The sequence below is a fragment of the Canis lupus genome, chromosome 1 (assembly GCF_003254725.2).
Source record: "Canis lupus dingo isolate Sandy chromosome 1, ASM325472v2, whole genome shotgun sequence".
NCBI classification, from domain to species: Eukaryota; Metazoa; Chordata; class Mammalia; order Carnivora; family Canidae; genus Canis; species Canis lupus.
In genome coordinates, this window is record NC_064243.1 from 108,681,436 (window position 1) to 108,705,733 (window position 24,298).

At 49.2% G+C, this 24,298-nt stretch overlaps 1 protein-coding gene and 2 long non-coding RNA genes across 9 annotated transcripts; 2 read left to right on the top strand and 1 right to left on the bottom strand.

Moving 5' to 3' along the window:
• Window positions 1-146: 146 nt before the first annotated feature.
• On the top strand, window positions 147-15,707 carry LOC125754968 (uncharacterized). The gene is made up of 2 exons (XR_007410231.1): window positions 147-1,027; window positions 11,082-15,707. It is a non-coding gene; the product is annotated as an uncharacterized LOC125754968 (long non-coding RNA).
• LOC125754969 (uncharacterized) lies at window positions 1,045-7,876 on the top strand. The gene is made up of 2 exons (XR_007410234.1): window positions 1,045-2,178; window positions 3,629-7,876. It is a non-coding gene; the product is annotated as an uncharacterized LOC125754969 (long non-coding RNA).
• On the bottom strand, window positions 8,779-18,541 carry C5AR2 (complement C5a receptor 2). Of its 7 annotated transcripts, XM_025424526.3 has the most exons (4): window positions 17,846-18,541; window positions 17,152-17,396; window positions 16,047-16,153; window positions 8,779-12,026 (listed from the first exon to the last, which is right to left on the bottom strand). In XM_025424526.3, exon 4 carries the CDS (start codon window positions 12,009-12,011, stop codon window positions 10,998-11,000), a length of 1,014 nt encoding a protein of 337 aa, XP_025280311.3. In that variant the 5' UTR covers window positions 12,012-12,026; window positions 16,047-16,153; window positions 17,152-17,396; window positions 17,846-18,541; the 3' UTR covers window positions 8,779-10,997. The 7 variants fall into 7 exon arrangements, with proteins under 7 accessions (XP_025280311.3, XP_048965091.1, XP_025280306.3 ...); XM_049109134.1 differs by lacking the exon at window positions 16,047-16,153; XM_025424521.3 differs by lacking the exons at window positions 16,047-16,153; window positions 17,152-17,396 and having other exon boundaries at window positions 17,846-18,539.
• Window positions 18,542-24,298: the final 5,757 nt, after the last annotated feature.

Genomic DNA, 24,298 nt, shown 5'->3' on the forward strand with positions numbered 1-24,298 from the left:
TCATCAATGGTACAGGACAACCACAGGCAATGACAGAGCAAGTGCTCAGGGGCCCAGCTCAAAGCTGGCAACACACAAGGCACCTCATGACTCCTGGAATGATCTCTGGGGCAGACATCAGTCCATCCTGGCCTTTCAGGCCCTGAATGCCTGGAGGAGAGAAGACACACATTCATTTTAAGTAATGTTTCCCGAAAGCCTGCAGTTTCATAAGTACTGGACTAGGAGGGCCAACAGTAATGATAAGGCCACCCTGAGCCCTCACGTGTGGTCATGGTCACAGGTGAGACACAGACAAGCCAGTGACCGCCTGCAGGAGCAGCTGACTACGCTGGGGAATCAGGGAAGGATCCCCCGGGATGTTTGACCAAAAAACCTGAAGACTGCAGGTCACAGGGCCAATGGACAGCAGAACCTTGACACCAGAGGCAAGAACACAAGAGGGGTGTGGTATAAAGAAATGAGTAAGGCAAGGGTTCTTAATCGGGGTCCACTGACCTACTAAACACCTAGGAACTCTTAGAAATCAACTGCACAATTTTGCAAGTGTTAGGTTACACACGGTCTTCTCCTGCCTGGCACATCCCTTCCTTCCTTTCCTGATAACAGCACCCACCGCCTTTGAAGGGCAGTCCTTCAGGGTTCCAATGGGCTTCTAAGTCAGAGAACCCCTACTGATTAGACAGGCGACAAAGGCCTGGCCAATCATGGTATCTGACTCCTCCTGCAACCTTTGATTGGTGCAAGAAGTGGACACGTGACCTGTGGAGATCCAATCACGGCCTTTGTCTGGAATTTACACTAGGTTGCCAGGAGACACAAGCCCTCTTAATCTATTGTGGTCACACAAGGATGACTTAAGCCTGGGGCTGCCTGTTGTAGCTCTTGAACATGATGGTCTTTCTTAGAAATCCATCCTAGAGAAGAGCCTGCACGGGGACAATGAAGTCACTGACCAACTGCAAAGGAGGAAAGTGGAAGAGAGAGGAAGAAGTTTGGCTTGTTCCCTCCACCCCTCACTTCTCAGGTACACATCATGTCTTTTTGGTCAAAGTTGGTTTTCTCTCCGCTGCATAAGTCCTAACTAATAATATTATCCACCTATGTACAATTTTTTGGAGTGAAGCCCATCATTCAGATTTTTAAAGTTTACGACCTTAAGAGGATTTAGAGCCCTCCTTGGCAAAGAGGCTTTAGAGTCAGGCAGATTTGGGTTTAAACCTCAGCTTCATCATTTATTAGGTGCATGGCCACTTGCAAATTAACTACATCGAGGTTGTTTTGTCTATAAAATGGGAACAATACCTACTTTCAAACATTGCAATGCTTATCGTCTAGCCTGAAACAGAGGAGCTAAACAGTAATAGAAGTCAAGTCCACCCTTTCTTCTAGTGATGGCTAAATGGGGAAATCAGTGAAAGGAACCAGGAGAAAATTACACTCAAAAGGCCACGATTTGGGGCGGCTGGGTGGCTCAGTTAAGTGATCAGCTCTTGGTTTCAGCTCAGGTCATGACCTCAGGGCCACACCCCACATTGGGGTCTGCACTCAGTGGGTGTCTGCTTGAGGATTTCTCTCCCTCTGCCCTCCCCCAACTCTCATTCTAGAGGTGGAGGAGGGCAGAGAGGGAATCTCAAGCAGACTTCCTGCTGAGCACAAAGCTGGTACAGCACTCGATCCCACAACCCTCAGATCTAACCTGAGCCAAAATCAAGAATCTGGTTTAACTGACTGAGCCACCCACGTGCCCCATAAATAAATATTAAAAAAAAAAAAAAAAAAAAAAGGCCACACTTCACCTTCATCTGCAATTAGCAATGCTTTCACCTACTCTGCCTTCAGTCCCTTGGGGCCATCACAGAACAGAGTTCAGAGATTCGATCTCTGCACTCTCGGGGGAACTCAGGCCATCCCTGGGAATTATTAGAGCCAGGAAGGGGTTTCCACTGATGAAGCACCTGTGAGCTGGCGGAGTGGTTTCTCATGGGAGCAGTGGCCTATGCACGTCACTTTTTGGTAAACACGGGCTGGGTGATGCTAGAGTGGCTTCCCAGGGAACTCCTGTTGCAGGGGAGGCAGTTTAAGAGGAAGAGGCCCTAGAAGGCTGTTGATACTGAGCCCAGGATCCTGAGAAAAGGATTGGGAATGAAATGAAGAGCATTCCTCCCAGCTGCCTAGGTAGGCCCAACTGACCACACATCTTGGCTCTCAAGGGGGCCTCTTCTTGTGGGCTACCTTGTAGACTTCCTGGGTCCCCTCATTTCTCTGTTACAGCATCTCTGACCATTTCTGGGTCTCTTGGTGGAAGCTTGCAGAGGTTGTCTCTGCTCCCTGAGCTCTCCCCAATCTGGCTGTCATCCTTATGCCTCAGCCTGTGTCTTTCAGCTAACCATGCTCAGCCTCTTCCCTTTCATAGTCTGGTCCCGTCTCTCCTGTTTCTCTTATCTTCAGGTCTGAGATTCTCTCCAACCCTCCGTCTCTATTCCTTGTCGGCCCTCTCATTTGCTTGTTCAGTCGTTTTTGGTTTTTTCAGTCGTTTTTTTTTTCTGACACTCCATTTTTGTCTCTCCAGTTCCCAGTCTCCGTCACTGCCTCTCCATCATGACTATTCATCTCCATTTCTCCACCTAATATCTTGTCTCCCAGTTGTCTGATGCTTTAATAGCTAACAGAGCTCCTCACGTGTCAGGTACTATTCTAAATCACACGTCTATTTAGATGCACAACTACATACATACACACATCTACACTTTCCTCATGTTAAAAAGGTGCTACTATCCAGGGAGTCTGAGTGGCCCAGCCAGTTGAGCATCTGACTCTTGGTTTCAGCTCAGGTCATGATCTTAGGGTCATGAGATCAAGCTCTGCACCGCTTGAAATGCTCTCTTTCCCTCGCCCTCTGCCCCTCCTCCTCTAAAACAAGTAAACCTGGGATCCCTGAGTGGCTCAGTGGTTTAGCGCCTGCCTTTGGCTCAGGGCGTGATCCTGGAGACCCAGGATCAAGTCCCATGTCAGGCTCTCTGCATGGAGCCTGCTTCTCCCTCTGCCTGTGTCTCTGCCTCTCTCTATCATGAATAATATAAATAAAATATTTTTTAAAAGGTGCTATTATACTCCCTATTGTACTGGGCCAACGACATGTTAAGTACATAGTGAGACAATGAATTCAAATCTAGGAAGTCAGGCTCCCATTTATTCCTGTGTTTTTCTCTCCGTGGTCTGGCTTTATCTCTCCGTTTTTCAACTCGACACGGTCTTTTCGGTTCTCTTTGCTGTTTTCCAGCTGCACCATCTCTTCATCGCACCCCATTTCCCCACACTCTGGATGGCTCTCTTCATTGGTCTGCCCTAATCCCCTGACTCCCATGCGCCTCACTCACTTCCCACCTCCGGCTTTCTCTCCAAGTCTCTTTCCCTCGGTGGGCTCTTCCCTTCTCTCAGTCCCTCCGTCAGCTTTTGCCAGGTTCTCCTTTCCTCCACTGCCTCTGTCTCTCTGGATCTATCAGGCTCTATTAACGAAGAGAAATCTCACAAAGCCGGAGTTGGGAGGCCGGAAGGATGGGGGGGGGGGGCGGGCTCTCCTGAGGTACCACCTGAGCTCAATCCCTGCAAGAATTGTCAATTACAGGCTCCCACAGAACTGCCGACAGGAGAGAATCATGGATCACAGGTGCCAACAGGAAAGGAGGTGCAGCTGCATCTCCTACAGGAAAGTGACCATCCCAGCAACTCAGCCAATGAGAAACCGTCACCCCCCTGGATTCTTGCTCTTCTCCAGTCGACTTCCCATTCAAAACCACTCCTTCCGAACTTCCTTCTTCTCCATAAATTTATCTTCTCTGTTGGACTAGCCTATGGCTTTTACAGCAGCCGGCGTGTCCCAGGTTGCAACCCTGTCGTCCCCTCGGGCTGGTAACTGTGAAGGTCCTCGAGGGTCTCGTTGGTGCGTCTGAACCGCCCGCCTCCTCAGTCTGTATCCGTTCGCTAGCTCCCCAACCCTCCAGGTGCCCGGGGCCACCACATTTCCCGGCAGCCCCCGGGAGGCGCCCTGGAGGTCCCCATCAGCTCTCCGCCCGCATCTCTCCGGTCTGCGGCTTCCGTCCTGCCTCAGCCTCCCCAGGCTTCTTTTCGTGCCTCCCGTTTCTTCCAGTCTCGGGGCCTCCGTGTCGCCCAGGGACTCTCGGGGCGCTCAGGCTCCACCTCCGTCCGCTTCTCCCGGACCCCCTGTCTCCTCCAACACATGTCCTCCTCTTGGGACTTCCCTCCTCACCCCTCGGCTCGCTCCCCAGCCACCCAGCCCGGTCGGACACCAGACACCCGCCGCTGCCGCCACCCCGGCCCCGCGCAGCCGCCCCGCCCCCCTCACCTCACAAATCGCCCGGATCGCTCCAACTTCCGGTCCCCAGCGTCCCTCACGCGCCCGAAGCCGGTTCTGCGCGTGCGCACGCACCCTCACGGCCAGGCTCCACCCCGCCGCCGGCAGAGGAGCCAGTGCGGAACTGGGAGCGGCCACAACCCACTCTGCGCCTGCGCACAGCACGCTCCGGCTCCGCCTGTCTCTGAGCCGAGCCGCGAGTGACGCTGCGCCCTCTAGGGGTCGGTGGTAGCGCTGCAGTGGAGACTTGCAGGCGCCTCCGCCCAGGTGTGCGCAAGCTCTGCGCTCCCCGCGAACCTTCACTTGCACCCAGATCACCCCGCGCCAAGGACAAAGCTGACCGGAGCCCAGACACTATTAAACTGCTCCCATGGTTTATTCACTATAATTCATAATTCTTTTTCTTAAAGATTTGATTTATTCATGAGAGACACAGAGAGAGAGAGGCAGAGACACGGGTAAGGGAGAAGCAGGCTCCCTCCTTGGAGCCCCATACAGTACTCGATCGCAGGACCCTGGGATCATGACCTGAGCCGAAGGCAGACGCTCAACCACCGAGACACTCAGGTGCCCCTAATTCATAATTACTAATGCATAATTCTATTGTATAATTCACCCTAGCAATTCACTAATAATTCAACTCAACTCCCCAGCCCCTTGAAGGCAGGGGCCATTCTTGTCTTGGAGGCCCTGTGTTGTCCAGCGGCCACCACAAGGGTCAGAGAGTCCGTAAATGTTTGTTGAATGAATGACTAAATGAATGAGAAAACAGAGTCCCCTCTGGTCCCAGGTGCCCCAGTCATTGTGGGTCTGAGGATAACACCAGGATAATATTCCCCTTTCAAGATCATTGGGGAAAAGTAAGCAAGAATACATTACACAAGGTACATCCATAAATTGCTTTTTCACGAGTGTACATAGTAGACCCTCAATAAATGTGAGAGCTTTCATTTTTATTTTATTTATTTTTTTAAAATCCTTTTTTTTTAATTTATTTATTTACGATAGACACAGAGAGAGAGAGAGGCAGAGACACAGGCAGAGGGAGAAGCTGGCTCCATGCCGGGAGCCCAATGTGGGACTCCATCCGAGGTCTCCAGGATAGCACCCTGGGCCAAAGGCAGGCGCCAAACCGCTGAGCTACCCAGGGATCCCTAGAGCTTTTATTTTTAGTGTATCCTCCCATCATTCTCCTTTTTCCTTAAAATATCTCCATTATCCTTAAGATAATGTTTTTGAGAAGGTTACAGCTTTTGATTCCAAAGCCAGTTCTAGGAACTGAGAATACAGCGGTAAACAAAACAGATAAAATCCCTGCTCCCATGGAGCTTGGGTTTTAACAGGAGAAACAGACATTTAAATATTTTTACTGAGGGACGCCTGGGTGGCCCAGCAGTTGAGCATCTGCCTTGGGCTCTGGGCACGATTCCAGAATCTGGAATTGAATCCCAAATCGGGATCCTCAAGGGAAGCCTACTTCTCCCTCGGTGTGTGTCTCTGCCTCTCTCTCTCTCTCTCTCTGGGCCTCCCATGAATAAAGAAGTAAATCCTTAAAATATATTTTAAGGATTTATTATTATTAAATATATTTATTTATAAATATATTTTTCCGCTGAAATAAAAAATAAAAAGAATGTCAAGCAGTAGTGTCATGCTCTATGGAGAAAAAGCAGCAAAGGGGCAAGGAGTGATGTTATTTTAAGTAGCGTGGTCAGAGAGCATAGCTCCAAGGAAGTAGTATTTGAGCAGAAATAAGTGAAGCAACAAGCCATGGAAATCCTGGGAGGTGGAGGAAATAGCAAGTGCACAGTGCCATGGCAACAAAGTCCGTAGGTTCACAAGTGAGGTCAGCAAGAGGGTGTGTGTGTGTGGAGGGAAGGAGGGAGAGGGAAATAGCTGGAAATGAGGTAGGGAAAGGAGTGTAGATCAAGCACACTTAGGGGAGGATTTTTGGCTTGGCTTCTCATCTGAGTGAGGTGGGAGCCATGGGAGGAGTTTGAGCAGAGGAGGGACCTGAGACTTGATCTGGCTTAGATTTTAACAGATTAGATTTTGGCTTGTGGGCAGGGAAACCAAGATTGTAGGGAACCAAGATGAGGAAAGCAGACCAGGAAGACAGCTGATGCCTAAGTGAGAGATTGTGGACCAGGACGATGGCAGAGAAAATGAAGAGAAGTGGTCGGATTCTGTGTATACTTTAAGGTAGAGCCCAGAGGGATCAGCTGACAGATAGGCCACTGAATGTGGGAGAAAGAGAAGCGTCAAGGATGACCTCAGAGTTTGTGACCTGCGTGCCTGGAAATGTGAAGTTGTCATCAACTGAGATCGAAAAGTAGGGTAGAAGGGCTGAGAGAAAATCCAGAGTTCCATTTTGACCATATTTGAGTTTGAGTGAGGTGTTGCACAGAGTTGGGATGTCAAGAGGGAAGTTGGAGGCAATTACCAAGCCTTTAGAAAACAATTTGAACACTGAGAAGCCAATTCGTATTTTGTCATCAAAAGAAGAAGGGGAGGGACGCCTGGGTGGCTCAGTAGTTGAGTGTCTGCCTTTGGCCAAGTGTGGAGTCCTGGGATCCAGTCCCACATCGAGCTCCCTGCATGGAGCCTGCTTCTCCCTCTGCTTATGTCTCTGCCTCTCTCTCTCTCTGTCTCTAATGAATAAATAAATAAAATCTTAAAAAAAAAAAAGAAGAAGGGGAAGAAATTGATTAAGCAATGCTTGAAATTTCCAGAAGAGAACTGTAATTTATTTTTTGACGAAAAATGGAAGGACGTAAACGACAAATACCATATCAGGATGTAAGTCGCAAACTGCCAACACTAGGATTGAATCGCAAACTTGAAATTAGTTCTTGGAAAAAGATTAAGACCTGGTGCTTTGGAAACAAGAGAATCAATGCATTCAAAAAACAAACAAAATTAAGAACAGAAAAGGGGAAGTGGCAACAACAACAAAAAAAGGCAAGATTATTTTTCATGACCAAGTTGCACGGAAATACATTCAAGGGATACCGGGTCGCTCAAATGGTTGAGCAACTGACTCTTGATTTTGGCTCAGGTCATGATCTGAGGTTCCTGGGATCCAGCCCCGCATCGGGCTCCAGGCTCAGGGGGGAGTCTGCTTGAGGTTTCTCCCTCTGCCCCTTCCCCCCACTCACATCAGTCTCTCTCTTAAATAATTTTTTTGTTTTAGATTTTATTTATTTATTTATTTATTTTGAGAGAGTGAGCAAGAGCACAAGCAGGGAGGAGTGGAAGAAGCAGTTTCCCTGTGAGCTGGGATCCCAACATGGGGCTTGATCCCAGGACCCTGAAATCATGACTGGAGCCAAAGGCAGATGTTTAACCAACTGAGCCACCCAGGAACCCCCAAATAAATAAATCTTTAAAAAAAAAGAAATACATTTAAAAGCTTATGTGAAAGTGATTCTTCTTTTTTTAAATAAGTACAGCTGTTGCAGTAATAAGTGAAAATAAATTAAAAAAAAATAAAAGACTTTTACAAACATATTTTAAAAAGAGCTCTCCTAAATGGCACCTGGCCCCAATGGATTAACGACAGGATTTTCCCCAACTGCTCATGAAGCCCTGTAAATTGTCCCAGGACATAATTCATTCTACAAGGGAGTATTGGTCTTAATAACTCATGCATGTCAGTGCTGAATAAAATAACAGGACTGAAATACATATTGTTGAGGAACTACTATGTGTCCCTATACTAGAAAAGAGAAAAAAAGGATAGCAAGAAAGAGATCCTCATCACTGTGGAGCTCACAGTCTAGCTGGAAAACAGGGTGTAGACAAATAAAGACAGTTTTGGTGTTTCTAAGGCCTGGGATGATGGGAGAAGAAATAAAAATAAAAATAACTCAGCTGTTGCCCTTGAGGAATTTACAGCTTACCTGGGAACTTGTATTCCAGAAACTCTACCCAGAGAGGAGAAGACTACTCCCTCCCTCGGAGGGGGATGAATCAGAAAAGACTCCCTGGAGAAAGTGTCATTTGAGCAAGGCATTGGAGGAAAATTTCAGAGATGAGAGGATGGACACTAGAGTCAAGCGAACATGAGATCAAATCCCAGTTCTACAACTTCCTTGCTGTGTGATCTTGGAAAAATGACCTCCCTTCCCTGGGGCTCGTCTTATAAAATAAGACATCTCCCTTTCCTTCCCTGTGTTGCTATAGGAATTACTTAAAGGAGAAGCTATGTGTAGGATGCTGTGCTGGAGTAATGATTCTACATTCAGATGCCACTACTCTGTGACTTCAGAGATGTGAGCGGGTGGGATTCTCGAGCAGTCCTGTCTAGTAAAACTCTGCGGTGATGGAAAGGCCCCGTATATGCACTGCCCCGCAGGGGCTAACACGGGGCTGATGAGCTTCCAACTAGCAACTTGTGCAACTGGGGAACTCAGTTTTAGATTTTATTTATTTTTCATGAGAGAGACAGAGACAGAGACACAGGCAGAGGGAGAAGCAGGCTCCCTGCGGGGACCCTGATGCAGAACTTGATCCCAGGGTCCTGGGATCATGCCCTGAGCTAAAGGCAGATGCTCAACCATTGAGCCACCCAGGTGTTCCAGGTACTCGATTTTTTCTTTGAATTCATTTGAATCTGAATAGGCACAGACACCTAGTGATTACCAGAAAGGGCAGCATAGATCCGGAGGGCATTCCAGGCAGTGGGACCAGCTTGAGCAAAGGCCCAGGGGCATGAAAATAATACAACCCAGAGGATTAGTCTCCTGTATGGGAGTAGTAGTCCCCTGTAGTCTCCTGTATTAGTCTCCTGTGACTGCTGTAACAAGTTATCACACACTCAGTGGCTTAAAATAGTACAGATTTATTCTGTACAAGTTTTGGAGGTCAGGAGCCTAAAATCAAAGTGTCAGCAAGCCCCTGCTGGGGCTGCATTCCTTAGTCAGTGACCCCTTTCTTCCATCACTCTGACATCTGCTTCTGCTGTCACATCTCCGCTACTGACCCTGATCCTCCCGCCTCCCTCTTATAAGGACCCTCGCAACTGCCTTGGGCCCACCGGATAATCTAGGATCCTCTTCCCACCTCAAGATCCTCAATCACAATGGCAAAGTTCCCTTTGCCACATAAGTCACATATTCCCAGGTTCAGGAGGTTAGGATGTGGGCCTCATTAGGGGCCATTACTCTGTCTGCTACATCAGTCTGAGCAGCTAGAGCATAAACGTGTCCAGTGGCAGAGAGAAGCCTCAAATACCAAGCCAAGGAACTAGGATATAGCCTTTCTGTCGAAATAGATCCATAACCTGTCACCTTCTCACCACCTCTGCTATTACCCTGACCCAAGTCACCGTCACTTCTTGCTGGGATCATGGCAGTAGTCTCTTTGCTAAAGCAGTTGCTCCTCATGTCCCTCCTCTCTCCCCCCTGGTCTAGTCTCCCAGTGACTAGAGGGATCCTATTAAAATCTAAGTCAGATCAAGACACTTCTGTGCTCATAAATAGGGTTGTCCAATTTAGAAAAAAAAAATGTACAGAATGTTCCCTTAAATTTGAATTTTTGATAAACGACAAATGATTTTTATTTTTAAAAAATTTTTAAGGATTTTACTTTTTAAAAGATTTTTATTATTACTTTGAGAGAGAGAGTGAGTGGTGGGGAGGCGCAGAGAGAGTCTTAAGCAAACTCCATGCTGAGCACAGAGCCTGATGCAGGGCTGATCCCATGACCCTGAGATCACAGCCTGAGCCAAAGTCAGACACTTAACCAACTGAGCCACCCAGGCGCCCCAAAGATTTTAAGTAATTTCCACACCCAGCATGGGGCTCGAACTCACAACCCTGAGATCAAGAGTCACAAGCTCTACAGACTGAGCCAGTCAGGTGCCCCAAACAAATAATTTTTTACAGTTTCAAATATTGCATGGGACATACTCCTGCTAAAAAACAAAACAAAACAAAAATACCTTTTTCCCATTGTTTATCTGAAACTAAATTTAATTGGATATTGTATATTTTATCTGCTAACAGCTCAGAACCCTGCCGTGGATCTCCAAACCCTTGCTCTGGCCTGGTGGGCTTTCAAATCCGGCCCTCACTACCTCTCTCCCTTTGTCTCACCCACTTTCCCTCTTGCTCCCGCAGCTTCTTCCGCGCTGGCCTCTCCACTCTTCCTGAAATATGCCCAGCATATTGTGCCTCAGGACCTTTGTACTTGCGGCTCCCTGTATATGCTTTTCTGCCAGATTTATGAATGATTCCTCCCTCCTTTCTTCAGGTCTTGGCTCAATTATCACCTTACCCAATGGGCCTTGCCTAGCTTACACATACCCCTGCCCTAATCAGTCCTCTCTGTCCCCTTTAGGTTACCACCACTTGACATACTCCATATTCCCTTTTGCTTTGCTCTTTTTCTGTCTTCCTCCACTAGAATGCCAGCTGCCCCGGGAGATAAGGATTTGTGTCCCTTTTGGTCACTGCTACTCCCCCAGTGCCTATTATAAGGCCTCACACGTAGCAGGTGCATAATGAATGTCTGTTGAATGGACAAAGAAAGAAAGATCATCCAGCCCCCTGGATCCAGCTTTTCCTGAAGGCAGCTTGGCGAAATAGGGCGGAAGCACCCAAACCAGTTTCCTTCGGGCCTACACCTCCACCTCTGAGACTAGGTCATGGCTGGTGGATTTCTTGCCAACCACACTTTCATCCTTGCTCTGTGACTCTTTCAGGGCCCGGCGGCAGGCAGCTGGCAGCGACCTGCACAGGTGAGTCCTCCCGAAATACAGGAAGAGCACGGGATTGAGACAGCTGTGAGCCAGAGCGAGGCCGATGACCAGGGGTTCAGCCCGCAGGGCCCGGGCCAGGAGCCTGGAGTGCGGGGCGGCCACGGTGATCACCAGCCCCAGCAGTTGGTAGGGGGCCCAGCAGACAAAAAAGCCCAGCACGACGGCCACGCCCAGGGGCCAGCGGTGCGGGGCGGCCCGGCACAGCAGGGCACCGTGGCAGCTGGCCACGACCACCAGCGGCCCCAGGAAGCCGCACACAAAGCGGGCGGCCGCCACGGCGCTCTCAACCACGGCCGAGCCCCCGTAGTCCACCACGCACTCCAGCCGGGGGGGGAAGTGCTCCTGGTGCAGCCGGTGGTACATGGCCGAGGGTACAGTGAGCAGCAAGGCCACGGCCCAGGCCACCGCGCAGGCGACCTGCACCCTGCGTGCCCGGCCCCCCGCAGCCCCCCAGCCCGGCCTGAGCGCCAGCAGGCAGAGGTCGGCGCTGAGAGCGGCCAGGAGGAGCACGCTGGCGTACATGGACAGCAGGATGAGCGAGGACAGGGTGTGACAGCCCAGTGCCCCGTACGGCCAGTGGCCCCCGCGCGCCATGGGCACCGCCAGCACCGGCAGAGACAAACAGCACAGCAGATCCGCCACGGCCAGGTGGAGGAACCAGGTGGCACCCACCCTCCGGCGGGCCTCTTTCCAGGTCACCCAGGCCATCGTGGCATTGCCGGGCACGCCCACCAGGAAGACCACAGCATACAGCAGGAACGGGGCGACGCTCAGCGGGTCCGTGGAGACGCAGGAGCCGTCCACGCAGTCCACGGGGAGATCCGGGATCTCGTCGTAGTGCCCATAATCGTAGCTGACAGACGTGTTCTCCATCCAGGCCCCAGGCTCCTGAACAGGAGAGAAAGCAGTGGAAGCTGGTCGAGGAAGCCCTCAGGCCCCTGCAATCCTCAGGGGGTGGGGACCCCACCGGCGGCTTGGAAACGACTGTGACGGTGTCAGAGCTCCGGTGCATTCTAATACTGGAATTCTAGAAGCCCCCAACCTTAGAACTAGCTCGGTAGCATCTTGGGATTAGCCAATAACACAATGTTGGAACCCGAGCAGGCTACTATACTGGAATTCTAGGATGCCGGGGGTTAGCACACTAGCCCTAGGTGAGCATCCAGGAATTCTAGAATATGACAGTGTTAGAACTCAAGCTTACTAGCATCTTGGGATTCTGGAACATTACAATGTTAGACTGTGATCGTGATTTAAAAAAAAAAAATTTTTTTTTTTTTTTTGGAAACTCCAAATGGCATACCATTAGAACTGCAGCCAATTATTTATTTATTTTTAAAGATTTTATTTATTTATTCATGAGAGACACAGAGAGAGAGAGAGGCAGAGACACAGGCAGAGGGAGAAGCAGGCTCCATTTAGGGAGCCCGAAGTGGGACTCCATCCTGGGACTCCAGGATCACGCCCTGGGCCAAAGGCAGGCACTAAACCGCTGAGCCACCCAGGGATCCCCCAACTGCAGCCAATTATTATTTGGAATTCTAGAGCAGCTCTGTGGGATCCAATATTCAGTGTTGATGGAAACATTCTTTTCAAAAAAAAAAAAAAAAAGATTATTTATTTATTTATTTATTTATGAGAGAGAGAGTGCGCACAAGCAGAGGAAAGCTGCAGAAGGAGAGGGAGAAGCAGGCTCCCCACTAAGCAGGGAGCCCGAGGCAAGGCTCGATTCCAGGACCCTGAGATCATGACCTGAGCCAAAGGCAAATACCCAACCAACTGAGCCACCCAGGTACCCCTGGTGGGAATGTTCTAGATCTGAGCCATCCAATCTGTAACTACCTGCAGGCCAAAAGGTGCTACTGAGCATTTGAAATGGGACTAAATTTTTAGACTAATTTTTGAGACTAAAAATCTTCTGATTTTACTTAAATATAAATAGCTACACATGGCTAATGGCTACCTCATTGGACAGGGAGATTCTAGAGCACTTAAATGTAACACTAGCCTGTTAGCAACGTGGAATTCTAGAATTTAAAACATTGGAATCCAAATATCCATTAAGAGGGGGAAAGGTTAATACGCATTCACAGCAAAAGTACTTGTCTTGGTTCTTCTTCACTGGTATTTTTGTATCTCGGTAGAATGAAAATGTACCTCGGGAGAAATTGTGTTATTTTGTTTTTTGCATAAACTAGAGCACACACACAGACAGCAAGGTACCGCACATCACGTAGGTCCAGCTCACTGGGTTTCACAACCTGAACGCAGCCGTTTAAGAGGCACCCAGATCGAGAGACAGAACATACCTAGAATCCTACTAGAGCAATTTTTTAAAGTCTTGATGGTGTTTGGAAAACAGGAAAAATAAAATGTTGAATTCCCCGGTCAGGAGATCCATTCATTCATTCAAGAAAAGTCCTGAGTCCCTTTTCTCTTCCAGGCACTGCATGCCTAGTGGGGGACGTGACAAACCAAAACCTCTTTTGTCTCAGAGCTGACACTCTAGCGGGAGGAGTCAGATAAGGAAAAAGACAAATTAGAAATAAATAAGCAAAATACAGTGTCTTAGAAGGTGAAAAATGCTACAGAAAAAAAAAAAAAAGGATCACACAGGGGATTTTAAATGAGTGGTCAAGGAAGGCCTCTCTGCGGAGGTGACACTGAAGCAAAGTCATAAAGGAGGTGAGGGACGAGCCATGTGGGGACCCGAAAGAAGAGAGTTCCAGGCAGAGGAGACAGCCGGTGCAAAGGCCCTGAGGTGGGGACATGATGATCATGTTCAAGGAACAGCGAGGACACCAGTGTGGCTGGAGTGGAGTAGGTGAGGCAGAGAAGGGGAAGGTAAGAACAGAAAGACATCATGGACCGCAGGGAGCATTTTGAGGACATTTTCTTTTATTCCATGTGAGATCGGGGCCACAGGAGGGTGGTGAGCAACGAAGCAACATGATCTATCATAGCAATAGTGATAATAATGACATTACTATTATTATATATTATTAATAGTATTATTATTATTAGAAGCCACCATGCATTGAGCACTTTGTGTCACGTGTCTGGCATTGCTCCAAACACCTTTAAATCTTATATTATTTGATCCTTACAACAACCCTCTGGTTCTAATACCATTATCATACACACTCCACAGATGAGAAGTACTTACCTACGATCATTCAGCTAAACAAGTACCCAAGCTGAGTTTTGAACCATGCTAGCCCCACTCTGGAACTCCGGGCCCTAGAGTATACTCACCCCAAAACCTTAGATTCGAGAGACAGAAGGCCATGCGGCCCGTGGCCCTCAGCAGACCCAGGCTCCGTAACACAGTTTCAGCTGGCTCTCTCTTGGTTTCCTCGCCTGAAGAATAAGTCACCGAGAGGAACCTACCTCACCGGTTTGTGGGAGGCCTCAAGGAGTTGACAGGTGTAAAGCACATGGCAGAGATTAAGGGCTCAGGCCATGGCAGGCCACCCCCATCACGTCAGAGCCAGCAGACCTGTGGCTCTCTGCTGGCTCTCCTGGGCTGGCTGGCACTACCCAGAGCTCTAGCTGGCATTGATGCAACAGGAAAAGCAGAGGGGAAGTCGGCGTGCTGCTCTCTGCCCTTCCACCCTGCCAAGGAGCAGCTAAGAGGCCCAGCCACTTTGTGGTGTGTGCGTGCATGCATGTGTGTGTGTCCAGCCATTTTGTGCACGTGTGTGTCTGTGTATCTGTGCGCATGTGTTTGGAGTTTGGCATGCTGCTTTTGTATTATTTCATCATTAGAATCAAAAGGGTGCAGGCTTTAAAAATTCAAAGACTGGGCAGCCCGGGTGGCTCAGTGGTTTGGTGCCGCCTTCGGCCCAGGGTGTGATCCTGGAGTCTCGGGATCCAGTCCCACATCGGGCTCCCTGCATAGAGCCTGCTTCTCCCTCTGCCTCCGCCTCTCTCTCTCTCTCTGTCTCTCATGAATAAATAAATAAATAATTTTAAAATAAATAAATAAATAAATAAATAAATAAATAAATAAATAAATAAATAAATAAAAATTCAAAGCTTCATCAGCTGTGTGGCCTTGGGCAGGTCACTTAACCTCTTCAGCTTCCTTGTCTGTAAAATGAGAATGATAATATTCTCACCTTGGGGTGTCATGAACATTCAGTAAGTGACTCGGCGTGAAGAGCCCAACACGGTGCCTGGTCCGCAGCGAGCCTCAGCCACCTGCTAGCTGCTGGTGTGCGCGCCCTCTCTCCCCGCCCTCAGACCCCACACTGCCACAGTTTTTGCTGGTCGAAATCCGGGAAATTTTCTGCATGTTGGCAGCTCAGCCAGTCTGTGGTATTTCCCTTTTAATATCTCAAACAGAAATGCAACATCCAACACCCGCTGTGTCATCCCCTTATCTCTTCCATGTAACGAATGTGTTTTCGATCTGTTTCCCTATCTGCACACACATCAACCCTCTCCTACAACAGCTTCAGAATCAGCCCGCTGGCTGGATGGGCCGTGCTTATGAACCAGCCTTGGGCTATAAATAAAAGACATTTAATGATAATCACGAATAGCCTTATTATTTTATCATCATTTTGTACAATAGATTATATTCATAAAAAAAACAAATGACATTCATATAGTTACATCTACACATAAAACATAATTGCCGTGATTATTATTATTATATTATTTTATAAAAGATTTTATTTATTTATGCATGAGAGAGGCAGAGACACAGGCAGAGGGAGAAGCAGGCGCCCTACAGGGAGCCCGACGTGGGACTCGATCCAAGGACTGCGGGATCATGACCTGAGTCAAAGGCAGGCGCTCAACCGCTGAGCCACCCAGGTGTCTCTTATTATTTTATATATAACAATAAGACAGCGGGTGACATTGATCAAACACCTCTTATGTACCAAGCACAACACTTACGGCAACCGTATGACGTGTTATTGTTATGCTCCATTTCCCAAACCGCCAGCTACTTGGGCATCACCGTGTCCCCGGCATCCAGAACGGCACCTGGCGCGCAGCAGGTGCTTCGTTGGTATTCAGTGAGTCAAAGAATAAAGAGTGAAAGTGAGGCACAGGGAAGCAAAGGGGTCACTTAGGTTTCTTTCGGTTCCTTAAGCTCGCAAGCGCCAGTGTGTGGGCTCTTGGTACATGTGTGCTTGCAAATCAGCCAGTCTCCTTGGAACTTCTGCTCTGGGGAACCACAGGGCAGACTCGACTTAACCCTGACATAGGATACCTCGCCCCTCCTTGCAGAGAAGCACACACATGCTCATCAAAAAACATGCGCCAGGAAAGACGTGTTCATAGCAGCCCCTGATGGGAAACCACCCTGATAGTCGCCCCCGGGGGGGTGGGATGAATAAACACACCGTGGTATGTTCATGCAATGGAATATTCTACAGCAGGGATCCCTGGGTGGCGCAGCGGTTTGGCGCCTGCCTTTGGCCCAGGGCGCGATCCTGGAGACCCGGGATCGAATCCCACGTCGGGCTCCCGGTGCATGGAGCCTGCTTCTCCCTCTGCCTGTGTCTCTGCGCCTCTCTCTCTCTCTCTCTCTGTGACTATCATAAATAAATAAAAATTAAAAAAAAAAAAAGGAATATTCTACAGCAGATGAACAAACCACACACATGAATGTGGGTGGATTTCATACACACAGAGCTGGGGGGAGAGAGGCAGACACACAGGGGAGGTGACTGAGTGATATCATTCACTCAAGTTCAAAACCGAGCAGAAGCAGTCTATGGGGGGTGGGCAGTGAGCGGGGGAACAGGAGGGTGCATCAGCTTGTGCTGTTTCTTTTTTTTAAGATTCTTTTTTTTTTTTTTTTTTTTTGACAGAGAGAGAGCATAAGCAGGGGAGAGGGAGAAGCAGGCTCCCCACTGAGCAGAGAGCCTGACTCAGGATGCGATCCCAGGACCCTGGGATCAGGATCACAACCTGAGCCGGAGGCTGATGCTTAACCAACTAAACCACCCAGGCATCCCGGCTCATGCTGTTGCTTGACCCGGGCGCTCATTACCTGTGCACACAGTTCTGACACGTGTGCGTGTTATACATGGAAATAAAGATTCTCTCTTCGGAAGTAGTTGGTGGGCAGCCCGGGTGGCTCAGGGTTTAGTGCCGCCTTCAGCCCAGGGCCTGATCCTGGAGACCCAGGATCGAGTCCCACGTCGGGCTCCCTGCGTGGAGCCTGCTTCTCCCTCTGCCTGTGTTTCTGCCTCTCTCTCTCTGTCTCTGTGTCTCTCATGAATAAATAAATAAAACCTTTAAAAGAAGAAGAAGTAGAGTTGGTGGGGCACCTGGGTGGCTCAGCGGTTGGGCATCTGCCTTTGGCTCAGGTCGTGATCCCAGGGTCCTGGGATCAAATCCCGCATGGGGCTCCCTGCAGGGAGCCTGCTTCTCCCTCTGCCTAAGTCTCTGCCTCTCTCTGTATGTCTCTCGTGAATAAATACATAAAATGTTTAAGAGAGAGAGAGAGAGAGAGGTCATTTTCTCTACACCTGAGCACACCAAATATGCAGATCCTTTGACAAAAAGCTCTTCCCTTTGGCCACCCAAGTAAATTCCAAGAGTCTGGAATTCCAGTGTCATGAGGATAAGATTCCACCTCTCACATTCTAGTTCTGATTCCCAGATTCTGAAAATAATTAGTTGAGCTGGTTAAATGACCCCCTCCTGTCCATCCTTCCCTCCCTCCGTCCCTCCATCCTTACCGTCTCTTGTAAGAGGATCCTCATCTTGCCCAAATGCCACGCGGGAACACGATCCAGGCTCAGAACCAGGACCCAGGAGGCCCGGGCTCTCCCCTCTCTGTGCCTGGCAGCAGGTGAATTCTTGGAAATCTGCCCCCCTTGCCAGGGCTCCCGGGGGACACAGCTGAGCACTGCCCACCTCACAGGTCCCAGCAAATCTTCATAACCAGGGGAACACAGGAGTGGCCTCTGCCTCCTTCCAGGGTGTGTTTATCCTGTATTCTTCCCATGACTCACACATCCCAAAATTACTGGGCAGCAGAAGCTGGAGAGCGCTCCAGGGGGGTGGAGAGTTGACCCAGTGTCGCCAACCCCCTGCTCAAGGCCATCAGTTCCTGGAAGCTAGACCTGCATGCGGTTTGACCCTGAGGCTCTTGGCCGGGACTCACTCTGGGGGGGGGGCCTGCGAGGTCACCCTCAGGGAGCACCCACTGCCTGCTACCCTCCTGCCAGCCTCCGGCTGTGCGCCAGCTCCTCTCTCTGGCCTCGCAGAGCCTTGAAGGCAGATAAACAGTCCTCCCGCCTGCCAGGGATTGCGGCAGACGGCTCAGTGCCACATGCCCCGCAAAAAGGCCAAAGCCACCAAACAACATGGGCCAGACAAAACAGAAACCAATCCTGTCCTGCCCTTTCCCCGGCTTTCCTCATCTCTGAAACAGGAAGATGTTGATCATCACAGGAAGATGTTGATGGCCCCGTGTCCCTAACCTCCCTCTGAGCAGAGGTGCGGAGGCTGAGAATGTGGTCTCGAGGCCAGAATGACGAGGGGCCCGGGCCAAGCCCACCATTGAGATCCAGGGCCTCGCCTCTCTTGGCCTCTCCTTCCTCATCTGTGCAGGGGCCTTTTTTTTTTTTTTTTTTTTTTTTTTTCCATGAGCTGGACGCGGGTGAAGAGATTGAAAGCACCTCCAACAGCAGCGGCTACCTGGGCCCACTGGACGTGGCCACCTACACGGTAGATTGAGGATAATGGAAAGAATCTAATGAAAGGTGTCAAAATTTACATTTTCAGAACGCAGGCTGAGCAAGAGGAAGTGGTTCTCCCATTTCAGAACTCTTATTCAGCAGTTGTTGGCGCATATACTTCTCTCTCTGTGCGGCCTTTGGGGCTGAGGGAGCTGTAGTTATACATTTCTTTTGATGTTGTTTAGGGAATCAAATCATGTTGTTAGAGGAAGTTGTTCTGAGTCAACAGACTGGAACTGCGTGATCTGTGACGTCTCCCGGCCCCACCCTGGGGGCCTGGGTCTTGGCTAAGCCTTGCTGTGGCCCCAGACCCTCCCAAAGAGATACACGTCCCCTCTGTCCCCTCCTGCCATGCCCTGGGAGGCCTCCTCACCACCCACACCCTATGGGGACCCACCCTGCTCAGAAAAGAGATGGGGGGTGGGGGGGTGGGCACCTGGGTGTCTGCCTTTGGCTCAGGTCATGATCCCGGGGTCCTGAGATCGAGTCCCACATTGGGTTCCTGACAGGGAACCTGCTTCTCCCTCTGCCTATGTCTCTGCCTCTCTCTATGTCTCTCATGAATAAATAATTTTTTTAAAAAAATAGAAGAAGAAGAAGAAGAAGAAGAAGAAGAAGAAGAAGAAGAAGAAGAAGAAGAAGAAGAAGAAAGAAAGAAAAGAAAGAGATGAGGGTGGCAGAGGTGGAGGCTGGGGACTGTCCATGATCAGTGCAAATTTCTACCGACCTCCAGTTTACAGCTCAAATCTTTAGAGCTTCATAAACGCTTCAGCCGCTGAGTCTCGGGGTGCATGTTTCTCAGATTCTGAGGTTTCCTGGTGTCCCTGGTGCTTGTGGCTCTTTCCTGGGGGCCTGGGAGACGCTGTGGACCAAGGACAGGCTCTCTGCAGGTGCAGATGCAGACGGCTGGGGGTGGAAAGCAGGACACAACTTTCATAGAAAGTTTTATAGAAAGAGAGGGGCTGGGGCAGCCCTGGTGGCGCAGTGGTTTGGCGCAGCTTGCAGCCTGGGGTGTGATCCTGGAGACCCTGGATCGAGTCCCACATCGGGTTCCCTGCATGGAACCTGCTTCTCCCTCTGTCTGTGTCTCTGTCTCTCTCTGTGTGTCTATGAATAAATAAATAAAATCTTAAAAAAAAAAAAAAGAAAGAGAGGGGCCACTCTGGAGGTGGAATTCCTTTTTACAGCCACTCTGCAAGATACCAAGTGCCAGCTCCTCAAGGACGAAGGGGGGTGGTGGCCAGAAGGAGACCTTAGAAGGTTAGGTTGACATAGGGAATTGCCACGTCATGCGTCGAAATCGGTTGCATTCTTGCAAATCTGTAGCAAGAAAGCAGTTTAGTGGTTGCCAGGGGCTGGGGGGCACGATGGGGTTTCTTTAGGGTGATGAAAATGTTCTGGACCTAGAGAGTGGTGACAGTTGCACACCACTGGGAATGTACTAAATGCCATTAATGGTGAATGTTATATGACTCGTATTTTTCTAATTTTTTAAGTAATGAATAATAAGCCATTACACCCCCTCACTCCAAAACAGGATGATGTTTGGCAATTTCCTAGAGTTCAACCTAACATCATTTTTAAATTAATTTTAAAAATTTTAGAGATTTCCTTTTGAAGTCCTATTCCCCAGTGTGGGGCTCGAACCTACAACCCCAAGATCAGGAGTAGCATGCTCCACCGACTGAGCCAGCCAGGTGCACCCAACTTAACACAATTATAGAAACCTGGGCAGCACAGGTGGTTCAGCGGTTTAGCACTGCCTTCAACCCCGGGGTGTGATCCTGGGGACCCGGGAACGACTCTCACATAGGGCTCCCCGCATGGGGCCTGCTTCTCCCTCTGCCTGTGTCTCTGCCTCTCTCTCTCTCTCTCTCTGTGTCTCTCATAGTTGAATAAATAAAATATTTTTAAAAATTATAGAAACCTGAAAAGGTAAATGAATACCTAAGATAGAGAAATAAGTGTCTTTTGAACAATGTATATTAATATGTGATACTCAATGCACAGAAGAGTGTAGGTCACATCCATGTAAGATTATTGTCAAGTACAATAATCTAATGAATATCTGTAAAACCACCATCTGTCCTAGAATCTTTGAATATCTACATCAGAGGTCAGTAAACTTTTCAGGAAAAGAACAAAGAGTAAATAGTTTTTGCTGGTCAAGGAGTCACTCGTGGTCTCTGTCTCAACTATTCAACCTGCCTTGGTGGAATGAAAGTGGCCGTGGACTGAACAGGCCTGGCTGTGTTCCCAGCAAAACTCTGTTTACGAAAACAAGCAAGGGGCCAGATGCAGCCCCCAGGCTGGAGTCTGCTGACTGCTGATCCAGGTGGAAGATGCTGCAGTGTTGAAACCACAGACTCTTAGAACATTGGAATCATAGGCTATTTGACCCAAGGGATTCTACAGGTGACTCACAGACTATTTGAATCATAGGATCTAGCCTGTCACATCGGAACCCAAAAGTGCTAAACGTGTAGAGCTCCAGCTGTTGGATGTTAGGATTTCGTAGATGGTCTGGACACGGGTGAAGGAGTGCTAGCCCTTGGCCGTCCGGTATGATAGCCGCTGGCCACATGGGGCTACCGGGCATTTGGAACGTGGTGCCTCTTGAGATGCAAAATACACACTGGATTTCAAAGATTGGTAGGAAAAAGCAACATGAAATCTCTCCATAATTTTTTGTATTAATCACATCCTGAAATGATAATATTTTATTTTTAAAAAATATTTTATTTATTTATTCATGAGACACACACACAGAGAGAGAGAGAGAGGCAGAGACACAGGCAGAGGGAGAAGCAGGCTCCATGCAGGGAGTCCGACGTGGGACTCGATCCCAGGACCCCAGGATCACACCCCGGGCTGAAGGGAGATGCTCAATCTCTGAGCCACCCAGGCACCCCGAAATGATAATATTTTAAATATATTTGGTTCAGTGAAATGTATCACCCAAATCAATCTCATCTGATCCTTCTTGTTTCTCTTTGCTCGTCTCTTGCTTAGCTGCTGGAAAATGTAAGATCACTTATGGGGCTCCCGTTGTATTCCCATCAGACGATGCAAATCTGGAGTGACACCCTCCTGAAGGTCGGAGATGGGGGGGTGTTGATGCCTCAGAAGGTCAGGTGACACAGATGCAGGGGAGGAGTCTCTGACCCAGGCCTAGGGGAGCCTGGTCTGAAGAACAGGAGGCTGGGTGGATGACCAGGGACTCGAAGGTGGTGGGGGAGGGACACAGCCAATTCAACCAAACCCAATCATCATACTTCCTTTCCCCACCACTTCCTCTTCAAGACTTGTTGACCTAGCAGATCCACCAAACCCCAGATTTGGCAATGGCCTGGCCCTTCACCCCACTTCCCTCCTGGGCAGGGCTGCTCAACAATAGCACCTCAGAGAAGCCACCTGGATCCCGTTCACCGGCCTCTGAGTGTTTCTAGAAGACGATTGCGGGGCCCAGCTCTTGGGACCGTGCCTCCTTCCCAAATCAGGGTGAGGGAAAGACCTCATTGCCCGTAGTCCATTCCCCAAACCAGAAGGGCTGGCCGCTGGATAGGAACAGAGGGGGTGGGGGGTGGGGGTAGAGGAGGAAGTCAAGAAGGACTTCCTGGAGAAAGTTGCACCCTGAAATAAGGTAGAATAGAGACAGAGGAGATGCCTGGGCGGCTCAGCAGTTAAGCGTCTGCCTTTGGCTCAGGGCGTGATCCCACATGGGGCTCCCCACAGGGAGCCTGCTTCTCCCTCTGCCTGTGTCTCTGCCTCTCTCTCTGTGTCTCTCATGAATAAATAAATAAAATCTTTAACAAAAAAATAAAAGAATAGGGACAGAGATGACCTTTTAAAAACAGGCCGGTTGCTGGACGACCAGACAGGAAGCGAGGCAGACACCCAGGTCCAGGAAGATGGGACGCTTGGTGGATGGTGGGGCTTCCTTAGGATCCCCTAAATCCTTAGGGGATTTAAGGGGTGGGAAAGGCTTGGGAGAACATGCCAAGGTCAATTTGAAGGGGGTCAGGAGGTGCTGAGGCCGTATCCTGAAGAGAGGGCTGTGAAGGTACTGGGTGAAGCTGTAACGTGAGCAGCATATTGGAGAAAAAACTCCAGAAAGCCAACATTTAAGGGCAGAGAGAGAAACTCTGGCCAGTGGAGGCGAAGTGAAAGGGTGTCAGAGGGAGGAGGCAGGCTGTGGGAAGAGGGCAGGGAGAGATGTTGGCTGTCTAGGGAGAAGAGACATCCAAGATCATAAGGGTCTTCCAGGGTGGTACCCCAGACCTGAGGCTTAGGTCTCCCCCAGTGACCGTGGTGCCTGGGGATCTGTACAGGTATCAACATTTACTACCCAAACCACACACAGCCTTTTCTAGAAGCCCAGCAAAGCACCTGTCCTCTGTGTTCAGTGTCTTTATGTTTTTTTCTACTTATTTTTTATTATTTGAGAGAGAGCACACAGGCAAGTGGGGGTTGGAGAGGGGCACAGGGAGACAGAGAATCTCAGGCAGACTCCCCACTGAGCCATGGGGCTCGATCCCAGGACCCCGAGATCATGACCTGAGCTGAAGGCAGATGCTTTACCAACCTAGCCACCCAGGCTTCCCTAGATAGTGTCTTCACTTTTTTTTTAAGATTTTATTTATTTATTCATAAGAGACACACAGAGAGAGAGGCAGAGACACAGAGGGAGAAGCAGGCTCCCTGCGGGGAGCCCCATGTGGGACTCGATCCCCGGACCCTGGAATCACGACCTGAGGTAAAGGCAGATGCTCAACCACTGAGCCACCCAGGTGACCCCACACAGTGTCTTTAAATAAAAATTGTACCCCAGGCAGAGGCGACAGGACTGGAGTAGCAGGATCCAACTACCTTTGGTCACAATCGCGCTAGATCCCAGCCCAGCGCCCCATGCGCGGGCTGTTCCCTGGACTCAGCCTGCTCTTGTAGAGAGGGAAGACGAGGCTATACTCACGTTGTCCAGCCCCACGTGGCTCCTGAGCACTTGAAGTGGGCCAGTTGGAATCGAGGCGTGCTGTGTGTAACATATATACAAGATTTTGAAGACTTGGGGGCACCTGGGTGCCTCAGTCAGTTAAGCATCAGACTTGATTTCAGCTCAGGTCATGATCTCAGGGCTGTGAGATCGAGCCTCACGATGGGCTTCGTGCTCCGTGGAGAGTCCGCTTGAGATTCTCTCCCTCTCCCTCTGCCCCTCCCCCTGCTTGCACCCTGTCTCGGTCTCTGTCTCTTTCTCAAATAAATAAATAAATAAAATCTTTCAAAAAATATTTTGGATATATTGTGCTGGGCAAAATGTAGTATGGACTGTATTAATATTTTATATATTAAATATCATTCTATAACAACATAATAAAAACATATTAATAGCATAATTATTATTATACATTAATATATATTACAAACATTAATATACTGTTAATGTGTTAT

What these genes read in the sequence shown, in the direction of transcription:
- C5AR2 (XM_025424521.3), bottom strand. Translation starts at nt 17,869, where the DNA reads ATGAGGATCCTCTTACAAGAGACG. An exon ending in GGATCCTCTTACAAGAGACG is followed by an intron (nt 12,027 to 17,845) that starts GTAAGGATGGAG and finishes TCTCCTGTTCAG; the next exon opens with GAGCCTGGGGCCTGGATGGA.